At 40.3% G+C, this 18,519-nt stretch overlaps 1 protein-coding gene across 50 annotated transcripts in view; it reads left to right on the forward strand.

Annotated features, from left to right (window-relative positions):
- The window catches only part of DAB1 (DAB adaptor protein 1), a 1,247,092-nt gene that overhangs the window by 1,079,352 nt on the left and 149,221 nt on the right, over positions 1–18,519 (forward strand). For all 50 annotated transcript variants that reach the window (XM_065521819.2, XM_065521824.2, XM_074005785.1 and 47 more), the window contains one exon: positions 18,160–18,299. In XM_065521819.2, coding sequence (XP_065377891.1) covers positions 18,160–18,299 — 140 coding nt within the window. The remainder of the gene's footprint in view (positions 1–18,159; positions 18,300–18,519) is intronic.

The raw sequence follows: 18,519 nt of genomic DNA on the forward strand, positions 1-18,519 counted from the left end.
GATCATACTAGCTCCTTTGTGTTTTATAAACAGGCCAAACACATTCCCTCCTGGCATGACTGCCCTTTTCTTGTTCACATCTCCTTTCAAATGTCATTTCTACAGAAATGCCTTCATGGACCAGCCTGTCTAAATTAATTGTTCCCCACCCTTTCCCAGTCACTCCTTGTTTCATCAAACTGTTTTATCCCCTTCATAACACGTATCCCTATCTGGAATGATCCTGTTCATTATTTTTTTATTTCCTCATTATCTTCCTTCCCCTTTCAGATCAGCAGCTCTAGAAGAGCAGGAGCTTCCTCCCTCTGGTTCATGACTGTGCCCTGGGACCTGGGCCAGTACTTGGCACGTAGTGGGCATCCAGCACATGTTGGTGGAATGAATGAATATTAGGCTGACCATGTTAGAAATCCAGGGAGTCAGGGCTCAGGCCTGTGCCCTTGCATTCATTAGGAACCACTGTCGGTTGGGGGCACTTAGTCACTGTCTCTTCCAGCACATTCTCCTTAAACCCTCTATCACGGAGATTTATCTCTGACTTGAATCAAATGTAATTTATATTGCAGCCTTCTCAGTAAATAATTGATTTGCCCTCTCTGTTGTCTTCATCACAAATACCTCTTTGTACTCTAAAGAAATAATTTAATCAGTCAATAGTATAACACAGCACTCTTGTTTAGAAGGCAGATGGAAGATAAAACATAAGTCTTGTTCACACCAGAATATACCAAGACCAAAATAATCTCCCTTACAAGAAATACTCTGCAAACAAGTTGCTGGCAGAGATACCCAATTAAATCCCTTAGCTTTTTCCTAATGGAGGTGACCCCGTGGAAGTTGTAGCTGCTACAGAAGAAAGTTTGTGGCCAGTTGCAGGTTGCATGTGCAAATAGAAACTCTTGTTCATTTGCGGTTTAATTAACCTCTGTCTAGGTCCAAGAGCAAGCCTTCAAATGCCTAGTGTGAACACGCATTGGGTGAGAACTCTACCTTAGGGGTTCTGCACTGCCTATGACCTCAGACTCACTGAGTAAATCCAATTCTCCTGCTTCTTCCTTCTTTGCAATTGGTCCCTCAGGCTTCCATGGGCAATGTGTCCATAGCTTACGGGGATTCTTTTGTAATCCAAATTATACAAACACTCTTCCTTTGCCCTTCTGTGCTTCTCCCAAAGCAAGACAACCAGAGAGGTAAATTTTGCATTTGTTTTCACACATTTGTCTATTTTGAGCCCACACTTTTCTGGAGCAGAAGAAGGGAGGGGAAGATGATGAAGCAACAACTCTGATAAGCGTGAAAGGCTCCAAGGAGGCATTCTCACAGGGAAAATGCATCTTTTCATTGCCTTTAGGAAGAATCCTCAATATTGTTTTCTTTATTCTGTTTTCATTGGAAACATCTTAACTGTCCAATTATAGGGAACTGCTTAAATAGTGATACATGATAGGATAGGCTATTGCACGGCCAATAGGAATCATATCACAAAAATATCAATATGGGAAAACATATATAATTTACACTGCCAGATGAAAAAAGCAAGACACAGATTTACAGTATGAACATTTTTTTTGAAGAATGGGTGTTTGCATGTGTATGCTCTTAGGGAAAAGCTTGGAAGAGCATACACTCAAATGCAACCATAAATGTACCTGGGCGGTGTTATGAATGGCTTTCCCCTCCGTCTTCTCTTCTGCACTTTCCAAATGTTAAGTCTTGAGCATGTTTGCCTTTGTAATTAGAAAGTTAAAAAAATAAAAAGCACTTGTTTGAAAGAAGTGAAATACAAAAAGTTTAAAAATACGTTTGTTATTTTTTATTTGGAAAAAAGGTCATATTCACTCCTCATCAGCTTCTAGGACTTTGTCAGTGCCTGGTGTCTGTTATTATGTGCGTTAGCCAAAGGGAAGCAAGTTGTGAACTTTAGAAAGGCAAATTTCACTGCACTTCTTGGTTCCGGTGGTAGCGAGGCTGCCTTTGGATGGGTGATCACCCTGCCTTGTCTTACAGCCCAGCTGCCCAGGATGGCTGGCAAACACGCGACAGTTTTGCTGGGGGACTTTGAGTTGCCTTGGGCAGGAAAGTTGTAGCTCTGGATGTTCTCTTTTGATTAGGCTTAGCCTCCTGGAATCTGATCAATATTAGTTTACATTATCTGAGCACTCGGTGCTACCTCTGAGCACCACTGCCATCATTTTTGGATTATTGCACGAACTTTCTGGCTTGTCTCTCCATATCAAGACTCTTTCAGACTCTCCCTCAAATGCATTGATTTTGTACTGTCTTCGATGGAGTTCCTAGGAAACCAGTGACTGAGACAAAGATTTGCTGTAGGAGGCTACAGCAAATTCCCAATAGGGGAATGTCCTCTGAATCAGCACCGCTGGAGGAGTGAAGATGGTAGGATCTGGCAGAGGGAAGAGTTGAACTGTGATGCAGTTGCAGCAAAGGCCTCAGCTGCTCCCACTATCCCATGGGAGTTGTCCTTCAGGATTGTCTCAAAGTGAGACATGGGGCCTAGATGCTTATACCCAGCCCCATCTAATCTACCAGTTATTGATTGGATGCAGCTACTGGGAGGAGGGATATGATTGCAGGCAGTTCCGACGATCATCCTGCAAGGTAAGCATTATTTCCTCAATTGCAGTGAGATGAAGTGAGTTGTTCTTGACCAGGAAGCTCCTGAATGGCAACACCAGATGAGAACTGAGGTTTCTCCTGGTATCTGTCCTTTCTCATTCATTACCCTGGTCCTCTTCACCTTTGACTGTAGATCCAGCTTTCCTGCTGTATTTCATGAGCATCATTCAGCCTTGCCTTTATCCATGCAGCACCACAACCAAAATAGGACCCTTTGGTTACAAATGACAGAAACACAAATAAATGTCATGACTGTGGATTCAGATCCAGCCTTTCCCTGTCTCATGCAGTCCTATTTCTTACTCAGTCTCAAGCTTCAGATTCTCTTCCTTTCAGCCTTCTTTTCTTTACATGCATTTCTTTTTTAGCACACCTGCCCCTGCCTTTGCTATCTTTGTGAACTTGGGCCAGTCTTTACCTCCTGGAGTCTCAATTTCACCAACTATAAGAAGGGATTAATAATGCATGTCATGCCAGGTGGCTGTGAGGAACAAAAGGACAATGAAAAAGAACTTACATATTCTTTAAAGCCTATTTCGTGCCTTGCAGAGTGGCATCAACATAAAATAAACTATTACATACCGAGTGTAATACTTTACTCTTAATGGCAACACATACTAGTTTTTCTCCTGCTTTGCTTCTTGGCCACCAGGAAAAAGACACAAGCCCACTGATAAGAAAACCTAAGAACCAAAAGTTGTCACACCATCCTTAGGCTATCAGTAAGCAAGTGTGTAAAAATAAAGCTACAGATTTGAAGTCAGACTAGTCATTCCTTGATTTGCCCAGATGAGCAGGGCAGGCTACGCTCCTCAAGCCTTCATGGGAGGACATCAGAAAGACTCAGCAACAGATTATTATAGCTGTCTTTACCGTCTTAAAACGAAGAGATTTTTCCTTTTTTTTTTTTTTTTTTTTGGTCTTGCTGCTTCTACCTTGTATGTGAAGATATGATTGGCCATTTTTCTATGATTCTTGGTTTTCATTGTCTAGAAAAAATGCTGGGAGTCATAGAACTGCTAAGCCTGATGAATAGTACCTGAGACTTTTGGGCCCTGTGACTGAAATTTAAACTTGGTTTTCCAACATTCTAAGACACTACGCATATGTGTGTTGGGGCTGGCGGGCGGGGGGTTGGAAACTCTGGGTACAGAAACAGCAATTTCCCTTCTGATATACATTTATTTATTCAGCAAATATTAAGTACCCATTGTATACCAGTGACTGTTCTTGTTGTATGGGATACACAGAACACAGATTTAAGAAAATGTTAGCCCTCAAGAACTTACAGTCTACCAAGGGGAGATTGTAGGGCCTGGCTTGTTCTTGATTTAATTTTCCATTGCATGTGGGAACCACCACCAGGGATATAAGCATGCCCTTAACTGATTTGGCATGATCATCTCTTTAGTCTTTTCCTCAGAGAAACTAGAGAATGGTGCTTCAAGACACACTGTTAGGAGATAGTCTAAGGGTTTTTGGAGAGACAGGATGTGGCTGATGATCATATTCTGTTATTAAGAATTTATTAATAATGTCCTACAGTTTTAAAATATATTTTCCAAATACAATAAAAGACCCAGGAGGAAGAAAAAGAAACCTGAAATAAATACTAGTAGACCTTTGTCAGAGAAATGCAAAAAGGGCCAACTATCGGAGCAGAAGAATTGGGTTACACATTCGGGGCCCTACAAGCATCCTGTCTTATAATTCAGTGGTTCCTGATCTGGTTCTGCCTCAAAATCATTGGCCAAACTTTAAAGTTCAGATTCCTAGGCTCTCAGATGAGAATCTCTGCCTGGTACCATAGCACTTCACTTTCTACAGAAACGTGAAAATGGATTCCAGATGCATTTTATGCAAAGCACTTTTCAGAAGTAACAGAGAACATTTTTAAAGAAAATGTGTGCGTGAGTCATAGGTTGAATATTATTTTAGCTCTTTAATTAGTTTACCTTTTAGCAATAATGACAGCAGCCATGTTCATAAAAACACATTTTAACAGCCCCCTAAGTGTGTTTTTCCTCTTATTCTGCTCACTACCCAGCTCGTTAATTACATAAAATCAGCATTCTCTCCTACACAGCCAGCATACATAATTATTTGTCCATTGCAAATCAACACCTGGATAATTGCAAGATAGAATTCAAAGTAAAATAAGTTATCTGTCTGCTGGGCCCTGAAATTCCCCCACAATCTGTTCTTAAATTGGACAACCTAACAGACAATAGGGCTCTTTCCGCAATGGAAAGAATGATGTTTGACAGCCAAGGGGGAAAATAAAACAACCTTTTGAAATTTTCTTATCATCAAGATGGATAGCCTCTGATTCCGATAGATATGCAGAAGGAGGGAGAATCTCTCTGTTTTAATAATTTATAAGGTGATCTCCCTATTGCCTTCGGGAAGGAACATCCTGTTCTTAATTGCACCCTTATTCCCAGGCAACAACAACAAAACAATTCCCAAACAGCTGGGACCATTCCTTCTAATGTAGTACAACTTTGCTATGGTTAGCTTTGGGCCACCGATGCTTAATGTAAAATATATTATTTGGGGAAAAAGAAGGCAGTAAATATTTACTGAATGACTGCCATGTGCCAGGCAGTGTGCTAAGAGCATAACATATATTATTCCTATGGTTCTAGTAACTATTCTAGATAACCACACTGTTTTGCATATGAAGAGCCTAACACTCAGAAACTTTAACTTCCTTATACACAGGAAGTAGCATACCGTGATTTAAATGTGATGCCTTCTGACCTCAAAGGGTTTGGCAGCCATGCCCCCCTTAGCAGTGTGGCCTCGCACCAATGACTTCATTTCCCTGTGCCTCCGTTTCCTCCTTCTCTGAATGTGTTGCAGTTCTTTCCTCCAAGGTTGTTGTGAAGTTTAAACAAAACAATTTATGAGAATGGGACAGGCATGCTCATTTTTCAGGTAGCATTCATTCAGCTTTTCACATCTCCTTCCTGATTCTGGCCCCCCATTATGGATCCTATGTTTTTGTTTCCCCAATATTAACATGTTGAAGCTCTAACTCCCAATGTAATAATATTTGCAGGTGTGGTCTTTGGGAGATAATTAGCTTTAGATGATGTCATGAAAGTTGAGTACTCATGATGGGATTAGTGGCTTTGTAAGAAGAGGAAAGGAGGCCAGGGCTTTCTCTCTCTCTCTCTCTCTCTCTCTCTCTCTCTCTCAGTGCATGCACAAAGAGATCTTGTGAGAACACAGTGAGACAGTGGCCATCTGCAAGCCAGGAAGGGGGCCCTCACCAAGAGCCAAATCTTCCAGCACTTGATCTTGGACTCCTCAGCCTCCAGAACTATGAGAAATAAATGTCTGTTGTTTAAGCCATGCAGTCTATGGTATTTTATTATAGTGGTCTGTGCTGATAAGACATCTCCTTAGATGTTTAAGTATCTAATGCACAGAAGTTAATACTCAGCTTGGTATAAGAAATATGTTGGAGCTCACCCCTCCTAGATAGGGAAATATTGTAACTGTCAAAAGTTAAAAGAATTCACAGCCAAAATGACCACATTAGGGGAAAAAAAATACTTATCTTGGCTGTGCTTACTATAATCTATGATGAGTGGGAGAGAGCGAGAACAATCTTGGGTGTGAAATAACTTTTATTTGGCCATTAACGGTCTTTAGAGCGCAGCCTGGAGTGGGAGGCCATTTATGACTCCAGTGGACTCTGTGGGCTCTGCTTCAGTGTCATAAAAAATGCTAATTGCCTTCCTCCTTCACATCCTGACTCCTGACAGAGGCATTTGATTTTGTTGAAGCTTCTGCAAGGTGACTCCCATTCTGGGACCTCAACATTGGCAGTGCCTTCTGCTTCTTCTGCTTCGAGACAGTTACTTAGGGTACTTCCTGACAGAATCTTTGAGGTCTGTGGAAAATGGGGAATTTACTCTGTGCCCAGAAGAACGGGCTGGATTTAAATTCAGAGGAGAGCCATTCCCCTGGTTAGGAGATGATCAGGTTGTGATGAGGTTGAGAAATGCTCTTCTCTAATGGTATAAAGCAAAGCCAATATTAAAATGACTATGGTGTGACATTTACTTTATCCCATTAGGAATTTTATTCCTTGAGGACTAAATGAATCACACTCATGGACTGTATAAAACAAGATCTGTATGGGAGGGGTTTTTAATAACCCCTTAGATGCCTCCCCCAAGTGATCCTGACTCCTGGAGTCCACTACCCACTTTAGCATAAATAAATTAATTAAATCATTTTCAGTTCCCACCCTGATAGAGCTAACGTGTAGAGAAGACAGTTGGAGAAGAGGAACTAGCAAGGGCAAAAGGCATGGAGGTACCTAGCCCATAAGGCTGGAGTTAAGGGTGCTGGGGGCAAGAGGGCACAAATGAGGTAAGAGAATAAGAGGGAGGACAGCCTGTGGCAGCTGGGTGGAAGGAGATGACATTTTTCATTTTTGGTCAGGTAGTGCATGATGAGATGACACTTGGGGTGGATCGTCTTGGAAGCAGTGTGAGGCATGGATTAGAGGGTGAAAGTAGAGGCACATCTACTGCGACTCCTGGAAGCCTCCAGACACTTTTAAGTGATATATTGCACCCCAGCCCTGCTACACATTAAAGACAGCAGCCTACAGAGTTCCCCATGATCCATTATGAAATTCAAAATGGGTGATTCTTAGGGCATCCAAATTGGAATGGAAGTCAAATTATCATTGTTTGCAGATGATATGATCTTATGTGTGGAAAAACCTAACAACTCCACAAAAAAACTATGAGAACTGATAAACAAGTTCAGTAAAGTTGCAGAGTACAAAATCAACATGCAAAAATCAGTAGCATTTCTATATGCCACTAGTGAACAATCTGAAAAAGAAATAAGGTAATCTAATAAAATGAAATACCTAGGAATTAACCAAAAAAAATGAAAGATCTCTATAATGAAAACTATAAAACACTGATGAAAGAAATTTAAGAGGACACTAAAAATGGAAAAATATTCCATGTTCATGGATTGAAAGAATCAATATTGTTAAAATGTCCATGCTATCCAAAACAGCCTCCAGATTCAATACAATCCCTATCAAAATACCAATAACATTCCTCAGAGAAATATAAAAAAATAAAATCCTAAAATTTATATGGAGCCACAAAAACCCCAGAATATCTAAAGCTATCCTAAGCAGAAAAAAAAAAAAAAAAAAAAAAAAAAAAAAAAAAAAAAAAGCCTAGAAGAATCACATTACCTGGCTTCGAATCATACTACAGACCTATAGTAACCAAAACAGCATGGCACTGGCATAAAAATAGACACATAGACCAATGGAACAGAATAGAGAACCCAGAAACAAATCAACACACCTACAGTGAACTCATTTTCAACAAAGGTGCCAAGAATATACACTTGGGAAAAGACAGTCTCTCTAATAAATGGTGCTGGGAGAACTGGATATCCATATGCAGAGGAATGAAACTAGACCCCTTTTCTTGCCATATATACAGATCAAATCAAAATGGGTAAAGACTTAAATATAAGACCTCAATTGATGAAACTTCTACAAGAAAAACATTGGGAAAAATCTCCAGGAAATGGGTCTGGGCAAAGATTTCTAGGGCAATACAGCACAAGCACAGGCAATGAAAGCAAAAATGGACAAATGGGATCACATCAAGCTAAAAAGCTTCTGCACAGCAAAGGAAACAATCAACAAAGTGAAGACACAATCCATAGAATGAGAGAAGATATTTGCAAACTACTCACCTGACAAGGGATTAAATACAAGTATAAGGAGCTCAAACAACTCTATAGGAAAAAATCTAGTAAGCTGATCAAAAATTGGACAAAGATTTGAATAGACATTTCTCAAAAGAAGACATTAAAATGGCAAACAGGCATATGAAAAGGTGCTCAATGTCATTGATCATCAGAGAAATGAAAATCAAAACTACAATGAAATATCAACTCACCCCAGTTAAAATAGCTTATATCCAAAAGACAGGCAATAAGAAATGCTGACAAAGATGTGGAAAAAAGGAAACCCTTGTACACTGTTGGTGAGAATGTAAATTAGTCCAACCACTGTGGAGAACAGTTTGGAGGTTCCTCAAAAAACGCCAAATAGAGCTACCATATGATCCAGCAATCCCGCTGCTGGGTATATACCCAAAAGAAAGGAAATCAGTATATCAAAGAGATATCTGCACTCTCATATTTGTTGCAGCACTGTTCACAATAACTAATATTTGTAAGCAACCTTATTTGTTGTCCATCAACACATGAATGGATAAAGAAAATGTTACATTTACATAATGGAGTACTATTCCGTCATAAAAAAGGATGAGACTCTTGTCATTTACAACAACATGGATGGAACTGGAGATCATTAGGTTAAGTGAAATAAGCCAGGCACAGAAAGACAAACATTGCATGTTCTCACTTATTTGTGGGATCTAAAAACCAAAACAACAATTGAATTCATAGAGCTGGAGTAGAAGGATGGTTACTAGAGGCTGGGAAGGGTAATGAGGGGCTGCAGTGGGGATGGTTAATACTACAAAAAATAGAATAAGATCTACTATTTGATAGCACAACAAGGTGACTATAGTCAATAATAATGTAATCATACATTTTAAAATAACTGAAAGAGCATAATTGGATTGTTTGTAACACAAAGGATAAATGCTTGAAAGGATAGATACACCATTCTCCATGATGTGATTAGTATGCATTGCATGCTTGTATCAAGACATGTCGTGTACCCATACATACATACACCTACTATGTACCCACAAAAATTTAAAGAAAAAGAACAAAACGGATGATTCTTAGAAACCCAAATGTCTGATTATGATTGGTAGTTTGCTGCGACTGACTCCCTGAGGATTTTTCAAGTTGTTATTTTCAAGGTGTGCAAAAAATCTTTGTGAGATGCAGGTCCTCCCCAGGTTATGCAAGATAATCTGCTGACACATTAGAAAAATATAAGATGTCTGTTTATGTTTGATTTTAATCCAAAAAGTTCTAAGAAAAAGTAAGCTTTAATAATAATATATGGGCCTGGGTGTGGTGGCTCATGCCTGTCATCCCAGCAGTCAGGGAGGCCGAGGCAGGCTGATCACTTGAAGCCAAGAGTTGGAGACCAGCTGGCCAACATGGTGAAACACCGTGTCCACTAAAAATAGAAAAATTAGCCAGGTGTGGTGGTGCACACCTGTAATCCCAGTGATTCGGGAGGCCGAGGCATGAGAATCGCTCGAACCCGGGAAGCAGAGATTGCAGTGAGCTAAGATCACACCACTGCATGTCAGTCTGGGTGACAGAGCGAGACTCTGTCTCAAAATAGTAATAATATATAGATTATCAGTAGTACATGTATGTAATTTTTACAGAAATATATCTATTTTAGAGTTGTGGGCTCAAAAATGTTTTACTTATAGTGGTATGTGATTATAAAACTGGAGACCTACATTCTGTGGATTTATGAAGACTTGGGTTCAAATCCTAGCTTTAGCACTTACCAACTCAGTTCTGTTCCTAGATTTAACATATGTAGACAATCACCACATAATATTGCTATAACAATAAACTGATATATCCAATGTACATCATACAGTTATAAATATTAGTTATAAATACATTAGTTATAAATATATTAACTAGTCATAAATATCATTGTATACAATTATCACTGAGAGACTTTCAAAACGATCTTTTCCCTATGAACATTCATTGAGCGCCTGGGGAGATTGAACCTCAAGGGCAAGTGACATCACATAGGTGAAGGTACAGTAACAGAGACTACATCTGAATCCAGGCCTCTTTCCTTCCTTCTTTCCGGCCAGTTACTGCTTTTCTTTCAGGGGGCTTGGTTTCCAGGCAACTCTATGATGCTGCGTAACCCCCATATCTCCCTCCTTTGGAATTCGAATCAGTGCTATATTGAAAATTCAATTACTTGAAGAGCCTTGGATTGAGATCCCAGATAAAGCATTCCCTCTTAGTTGTTGGCAATTAGTTTGTTTATGAAACCAAGTGAAGCAGGTGTATCAGAGCAGAAATCTTCAAACGTTCAGTGCAGGATTGCTTTCCTCTGAGCCAAGTAGGAAAGTGTTAAGGAGGTGGTGCACCCTCTCCTACCGCACTGGCACTCCTGACCTGCCAGAGGCACACTCACCCAAACAGCCACAAATGATACCGAGTAGTATTTCTCACACTTAAGGAGATCCCTTCTTTTTTTTTTTTTTTTTTTTTTGAGACGGAGTCTCGCTCTGTCGCCCAGGCTGGAGTGCAGTGGCCGGGTCTCAGCTCACTGCAAGCTCCGCCTCCCGGGTTCATGCCATTCTCCTGCCTCAGCCTCCGGAGTAGCTGGGACTACAGGCGCCCGCCACCTCGCCCGGCTAGTTTTTTGTATTTTTAGTAGAGACGGGGTTTCACCATGTTAGCCAGGATGGTCTCGATCTCCTGACCTTGTGATCCACCCGTCTCGGCCTCCCAAAGTGCTGGGATTACAGGCTTGAGCCACCGCGCCCGGCCAGGAGATCCCTTCTAAACATTGAAAAAGATGCCCGGCGCGGTGGCTCACGCCTGTAATGCCAGCGCTTTGGGAGGCCGAGGCAGGCGGATCACTTGAGGTCAGGAGTTCGAGACCAGCCTGGCCAACATGGTGAAACCTCATCTCTACCAAAGATCCAAAAATTAGCCAGGCATGGTGGCAAGCACCTATAACCCCAGCTACTTGGGAGGCTGAGGCAGGAGAATCGCTTGAACCTAGGAGGTGGAGGTTGCAGTGAGCAGAGATCACGCTACTGCACTCCAGCCTGGGTGGCAGAGCGAGACTCAAAAATAAATAAATAAATAAATAAATAAATAATAAACATTAGAAAAGAAATTTTCAGGTTTTTAAGAAACCAGAGTTGAAGTCTATGAAAGTATCTTTGAAATATATTATTACTAATACCTTTTTTTTCTTCACAACTGGTAAAAAACCCCAAATTGAAACTTTGGAAAGTTTTATTCTGAGGACCCCAGTCTAAGAAATATCATCTTACAAGGGATTCTCTACATAAGCAAATTGCTGTTCTCTAGTGATCTTTGAGGATTACTTATATCTGAATCAACTCCATCTACTTGGTCCCTCCCACTGGGGCAGAATCTCACTGGAAGGGATTTAGGAATCTGTTGTTGCTGTTGTGGTTTTTACAGGGGATTCTTCATTACACTTAACTTAGAAAATTACAGCAAAACTCCATTGACTTCCCACTAGGATGTAAGTTCCCTGAGTACAGGGATATTTATATGTTTGTTCCCTGCAGTATCTGGAGGACCTTAGAACACATATACAGTAGACACTCAATAAATATCAAATAAAGGAATGAATGAATCAGTTAATTGCAGCCTTATACTTCCCTACATGTTGCTATAATGTTCTTTTTAATCTAATCATCACAACAAGCGTGGATCATTAATAGCTCCTGTGGTCTAAAGAACAATGTTCAAAGGCTTTAACTTGGCTTCTAAGATGCTTCATGATTTGGCTGCCCTTTGAGTGCATCACTCTAGCCATGCCCTCTAGTCCTGTGCTCTGCAAGCACAATTCATTGGCCCCAGCTCACCCCAGACCCATCTAATCAAAATCTGCGAGGTGGTGGTTTTTTTTTTTTTTCTTTTGAGACACAGTTTTCTTATGTTGCCCAGGCTGGTTTCAAACTGCTGGGCTCAAACAATCCTCCCTCCTTGGCCTCTCAAAGTACTGGGATTGCAGGTGCACTCCACCACTCTGGGCTCTGGGGTGGTATTTTTTAAAAATTCCCAAGGTGATTCCAGAAGGTAATTAGGATCGCTAAACAGTCTAAGCAAACTACTAACTGTTCTCCAAATATCCTTGTACTTTTTGTTTATCTGGAAATCTTCTCACCTTCTTCCCTACCTCTTGAACCCCTGCTTTTTCACAAGGACTTACTCAAATGCCATCTCTCCTCTGTAGCTCTTCTTAATCATCTCCCTACCAAATACAGTTTCTCCACCCCTTAGGAAAACACATTGCTTAACAGAATATGACCAGAGCTGTGAGTGTCATATAGTGCTAAGGGGTAGAGAAATTATATATGATGCCTTTTGAAATGTGGCTTCCTCTGGGCAGGAGAGAGGACACTTTTTGCTCACCCATGTACCACTGGAAGCTAGCAAAGTGCCTAGCATGAAGAACACTAAGGCAGGACAGTATACAAATGACGATCATATAATTAGGGTAACCACACAGTCTGTTAACCAAACTGGAATACTTTTGAGAGTAATGAGGGATGCTGGTAACAACAGTGTCAGTACAAAAGTTTCTGGGACTGTGGCAGACAAACTGAAAGTATGATCACCCAAATAACAATGACCAACATTGATTAAGCTCTTACTGTTTGCCAGTCACTCACTGTCTTGTGCGTTATTTGTCATTTCTTTAATACTGGGAGAACCCGTTAGTATCTATACTGAACTGATAAGGACACTGTGGCAGACATGTGAAGGAACTTACCAACGATTATACAACTAAGGAGGTAGATGGGAGAGCTGGGACTTGAACTCAGGTCCTCTGAATCCAGAGCTCATGTTCTAGACCATTAAGGCCTATTGCCTCTCAGTGGGAGAACTCAAGCCTTGGAGTAGGACAGGATGAGATTCTGTTCCAAGCTCAACTTGAAGTAACTTTAGTTACCTCTTGGGCTCCAGTTTCTTCATCCATAAAATAATAACGATGGTGGTTTTCAGTAACCTTGGAAGATTAAATGATACAAGGCATGAGAAGGGCATGTGTACTTGTGAACTACTTGTCTTTAAGAGTAAGACATCTGCCAGTTTATCCATAAGACAGCAACTCAAGTAGCTGTGACACAAATAAAAGAGGCTAAATTCTGTAACAGAACACAGAGGTAGGTCACAGGAAGCCCCATAGTCTAATGGTTAAGACCATGAAATTTTACACAAGACCTAGGTTCAGACAGAGGCTCTGGGATTTGAATAGATATTTCTCCAAAGAAGATATGCAAATGAACAACAAACGTATGAAAAGATGCTCAACATCATTACTCCTTAGGGAAATGCAAATCAAAGCTGCAGTGAAATATCACTTAACACCTACTAGGATGGTTAAAGTAAAAGAGACAGACAATAACAGATGTTGAGAAGAACATCTGGTAAAGAAACTGGAACTTTATATTTTGCTAGGAGGGTTGTAAAATGGTGCAGACACTTTGGAAAAACAATTTGACAGTTCTCCAAAAAGTTAAACATAGAGTTACCATATGATGCAACAATTCCTTTCTTAGGAATAATTTTAAGAGAATTGAATACAGACAGCCACACAAAAACTTGTACACAAATGTTCATAGAAGCATTATTCATAATAGCTAAAGAATGGAAACAACCCAAAGGTGTATGAGCTAATGTGGTATAACCACACAATTGAATAATATTCAGCAAAAAAAGCATTACTGATACATGCTATAACATGGATGAATCTTGAGAACATGCTGCTAAGTAAAAGAAGTCAAACCCAAAAAAATTGTACATTATAAGATAACAACTATATAAAATGTCCAGAATAGGCAAATCTATAAAGACAGGAAGAGATTAGTGGTTGCTTCGCACCAGAGGGAATGGGAAGATAGGGAGTGACAGCTAATGGGTACGGGGCTTCTTTTTGGGATGACAAAAATGTTCTAAAATTAGATAGCGGTGATGGTTATACAATTCTGTGACTACACTAAAACCACTGGATTGTATACTTTGAAATGGTGAATTGTACGGTATGTAAGTTATATCTCAATATAACTGTTATTTAAACATTCAAGTTATGCTGTGGACTTTGGGTGTTTGTGTTGTCTTCTGTAAAAGAGGACTCATTATGGAGCCTAACTCAAGAGCAAATGAGAAGATTAAATGAGAAATTGCACATGAAACCCTTGGCACAGTAACTGTACTAAAAACTCAATAACAGTGACCATATGGGTGATTTTCCTTAAACGTGTGGTCTTTCTCTTGTCCAGCTTGAAACAGAGGGTCAGTGCTGTTTTCAGCAACCTAGGCTGGGATTCATGGTGACCTAAAATGCGTGAAGATTGATCCTATTCCTAACACCTTCATATTGTATGTGCCTCAGATAGAATTAAAGCCTTATGGCTCTGATATCTGTTATTTATTTCTTAACTAATATAACTGAGACCTTGCTCAAGATGTGCTCATGAAAAATTACCCTTTTAATGGTGAAGCATTTAATGAGAAACTGGATTATCTACTGCATAAGTGCCCTTCATACAAATTAGCTTGGCCCTAGGTCCTAATCTAAATTGGGCTCCCTACTTTCCTCTAAATGGCCTAATATTTTCTTATTAATCTCTGCCCTTGTTCACCTGCTATGGTTCTGCCGTCTCTTATGAATCTTCTTTCTCGGCAGAGTTCTGTGCCCTGACAAATGTTTCTTAAGGCTGTCTTTGTATCTGACTCATAGACATTTTCTTAGAGATGACTGATGACTGGAATCTGTTCCATTTTCAAGCTGTCTCTCCATCCTTCCATGGAGTTTTAATGCTGCCAATGTATTGACTACCATCAGATTTGGGCCAGGTGAGTTTGGGTACAAGATAAAGATGGGGCTTTATAAGAAAGTTGAGTAGAAAAGAAGCAATTGATCACGGTGGTTAGGCAAACAGACTTGAAAACACAGAACACAAGCAAACCACAAACATGGGCTTTCACACGAGACAAATCTAGGTTCAGGTTCTACTCAGTAAGCTTGGACAAGTTACATGGCCTCTAACACTTTAAATGTAGAGCCTCATCTATGAAACCTGAATAATTGTACCTACCTCTACAATTACTTTCTGGACTTAACAGGTTGATGCATATAATATACTTTGTGATGAATGCTACTTGGCATTGTTATTACAATTAAAGTTTGGGGAAGTCTCCGTGGTGAAAGAGATGTTATTATGCACTGAAATAGTATCATATGTTGAAGAAGAGAGATGTTTAGCTATGATATAAGGTGTATTATGGCAAATGTCCCATTGTTCTTAGCTCTAGTCTCTGACATCTGCTCTTACAGAATGCTGAGGCCTAATTATTATACTGATTATAGTTGCTGACTAATCATCCATGTGTTGTATTTGCTTTATGGAATATTACTCGAAGGCTTTAATATACAAGGAGTCAGCAGGGCTGTCGTGGGAAAAAAAGAAAAAAATCTGGGAGTCAGGACCATAGGTCCAGGCCTGGCTGGACAGACATTCCTTCTCTCTGCCTCCAACCCCCCCAGGATTGTGTCTTCTTCTTGCTTCTTTTACTGGGTTTATAATAGTGGTGATACTCACGCTTATAATCACAGCACTTTGGGAGGCCAAGATGGTGGATTGCTTGAGTCTAGAAGTCCGAGACTAGGCAACATAGCAAAACCCCGTCTCTACAAAAAAATAGCCAAGTATGACAGTGCGTGTCTGTTGTCCCAGCTACTTGGGAGGCTGAAGTAGGAGAGTTGCCCGAGCCTGGGAGGTGGTGGCTGCTGTGAGCTGTGATCGCACCACTGTACTCCAGCCTGGGTGATGAAGTGAGACAGTTTCCAAAAAAAAAAAAAAAAAAATAGTGGTGACAGCTACCATTTGTAGAAAACTTACCATGTAAATACATGCTTCACACATACTATCTCATTGAAGTTACTGTTCATGCTAATGCTGTAAGGTATATACTTTATTGTCATCCAACACTTTTTTTTGTTTGTTTTTTGAAATGGAGTCTGGCTCTGTCGCCCAGGCTGGAGTGCAGTGGTGCGATCTTGGCTCACTGCAAGCTCTGCCTCCTGGGTTCACACCATTCTCCTGCCTCAGCCTCCAGAGTAGCCGGGACTACAGGCGCCCACCACCATGCCCGGCTAATGTTTGTATTTTTAGTAGAGACAGGGTTTCACCGTGTTAGCCAGGATGGTCTTTATCTCCTGACCTCATGATCCGCCCGCCTCGGCCTCCCAAAGTGCTGGGATTACAGGCGTGAGCCACTGAGCCCGGCCCATCCAACACTTTTAAAAAGGGAGGCTTAGACAGTTTAGTTGACTTTTGAGAGGGACCCATGATTGGAAACGAGGATGTCTGATTCTAAAGCTTGAACCTTCTTACACACCTAGCGTAATGCAGATACATTTGTATTTGCAGCCACCAAAAACTTAAGCTTCTAAGGGCACAGACGTTGTCTCATTCATCTATTGCCAATGAATAGTAGCACTGATACAGAGGAGATGCTCGGTAAGGGATGAATGTATAAATGAATGAAATGAAAGTTGTATTTTGTCATTAGAAATGTACTATATGATGCTTAGTGATTGCTGTTGTGTTTTTCCATTTTAAGCATGTCTTCTGATAATTATCAATGCCACAAGATAGAAAGGCCTTAGTTTGCACATCTATAGATAGAGAGAAATAGGCTGAATTATCTCTAATGTCCTCAGCTCTGTGTTTCTGACAGAATGAGGTAAGCATGATGAAGGAGAAATCAAGAATTGAAGTTAATGATATTACAGGAGATGAATAGCAGACAGATAGGACACTCCGGGTTTTAAGAACCAACTGTACAGTGTCCAGACCTCTGACTAGTCAAAGTATGATGAGGTTAGTGATGGGTTTGAGTTCCTATGTATTCATCTTATTTGAGACTATGTTTACTTGGGCAAACTACCTAAACTCTGTGATCTTCAACTTCATCATCTGGAAAATGGAACTGGTTTGCTTGTGAAGAGTGGGGATAACGTTTATAGAACATCTGGTATGGAGCGCTTCCTCAGTTCAGAGTTAACTTTATTGTCCTCACTTCATGTAGATATGCTTGAGCTCCTGGTTGATGTGTCTTAGCAAAATATTATCTTAATAATTATTGAGAGAGCCTGTTGGAAGGGGCAGACACACAATAGCACGTAGCATGGAAGCCTATTTCCCCGCACACATGACTTACCAGAAGAGATGGCATAAAACCATTTTTTGATAATTGTCCTCAGGTCATTACTCTGGAGTTTCACTGTAAAACTGCTTGTGGAATTGGGTGGGAAGAGGGTCTTGGACCCTGGCCAAGCTATTATTGAATGTTGGCAATGCCAGAGACTCGGTGCTAATATTATTCTAACAACAATTTCAGACATGAACTCTTAGTGGGTGAATATTATCATTTGTTGAATATCTTTTGTTTATCAAACCCTGAATTACATGCTTCACACATGTTATCTGATTTATCATAATACCCTGTTGGGGTGGTTATTTTTAACTTATTTTTCCCTACCTGAGAAAACTGAGTCTCAGAAAGGAAAAGTAATTTGTCTCAGGACTTAAATGGATGGAGTCAGAATGTGCATCTAGGGATACTACTATTCTTTTCTCCTGGGTCCAGTGATTTGACTTTCTGGGAATGTATATGAAACCAGACAGCGGATCTTGGAATTGTGGATACTCAAAGCCACTGGGGTCTACACAACTACATATTTGAATCTGCTTTTTCTCTTTTTAGGTCAGGATCGCAGTGAAGCCACTTTGATAAAGAGGTTTAAAGGTGAAGGGGTCCGGTACAAAGCCAAATTGATCGGGATTGATGAAGTTTCCGCAGCTCGGGGAGACAAGTTATGTCAGGATTCCATGATGAAACTGAAGGTGCTATGCAAACGTTTTCTTTTAAATACTTTGTGTTTAATGTGAATGAGGAAAAGAAATGATTACCATCATAATTGTAAATAACTTTATTCATTTATTGGTAAATTACTTGGCTTACTGTTGAATCACCATATTTTTTCACTGGGAAGAGATTTCAATCATTCAGCAAATGTTTACTGAGTACCTACTATGTGGAAATATTTTGGTAGGCCCAGTTTTA

The sequence above is a fragment of the Macaca fascicularis genome, chromosome 1 (assembly GCF_037993035.2).
Source record: "Macaca fascicularis isolate 582-1 chromosome 1, T2T-MFA8v1.1".
Taxonomy (NCBI): Eukaryota; Metazoa; Chordata; class Mammalia; order Primates; family Cercopithecidae; genus Macaca; species Macaca fascicularis.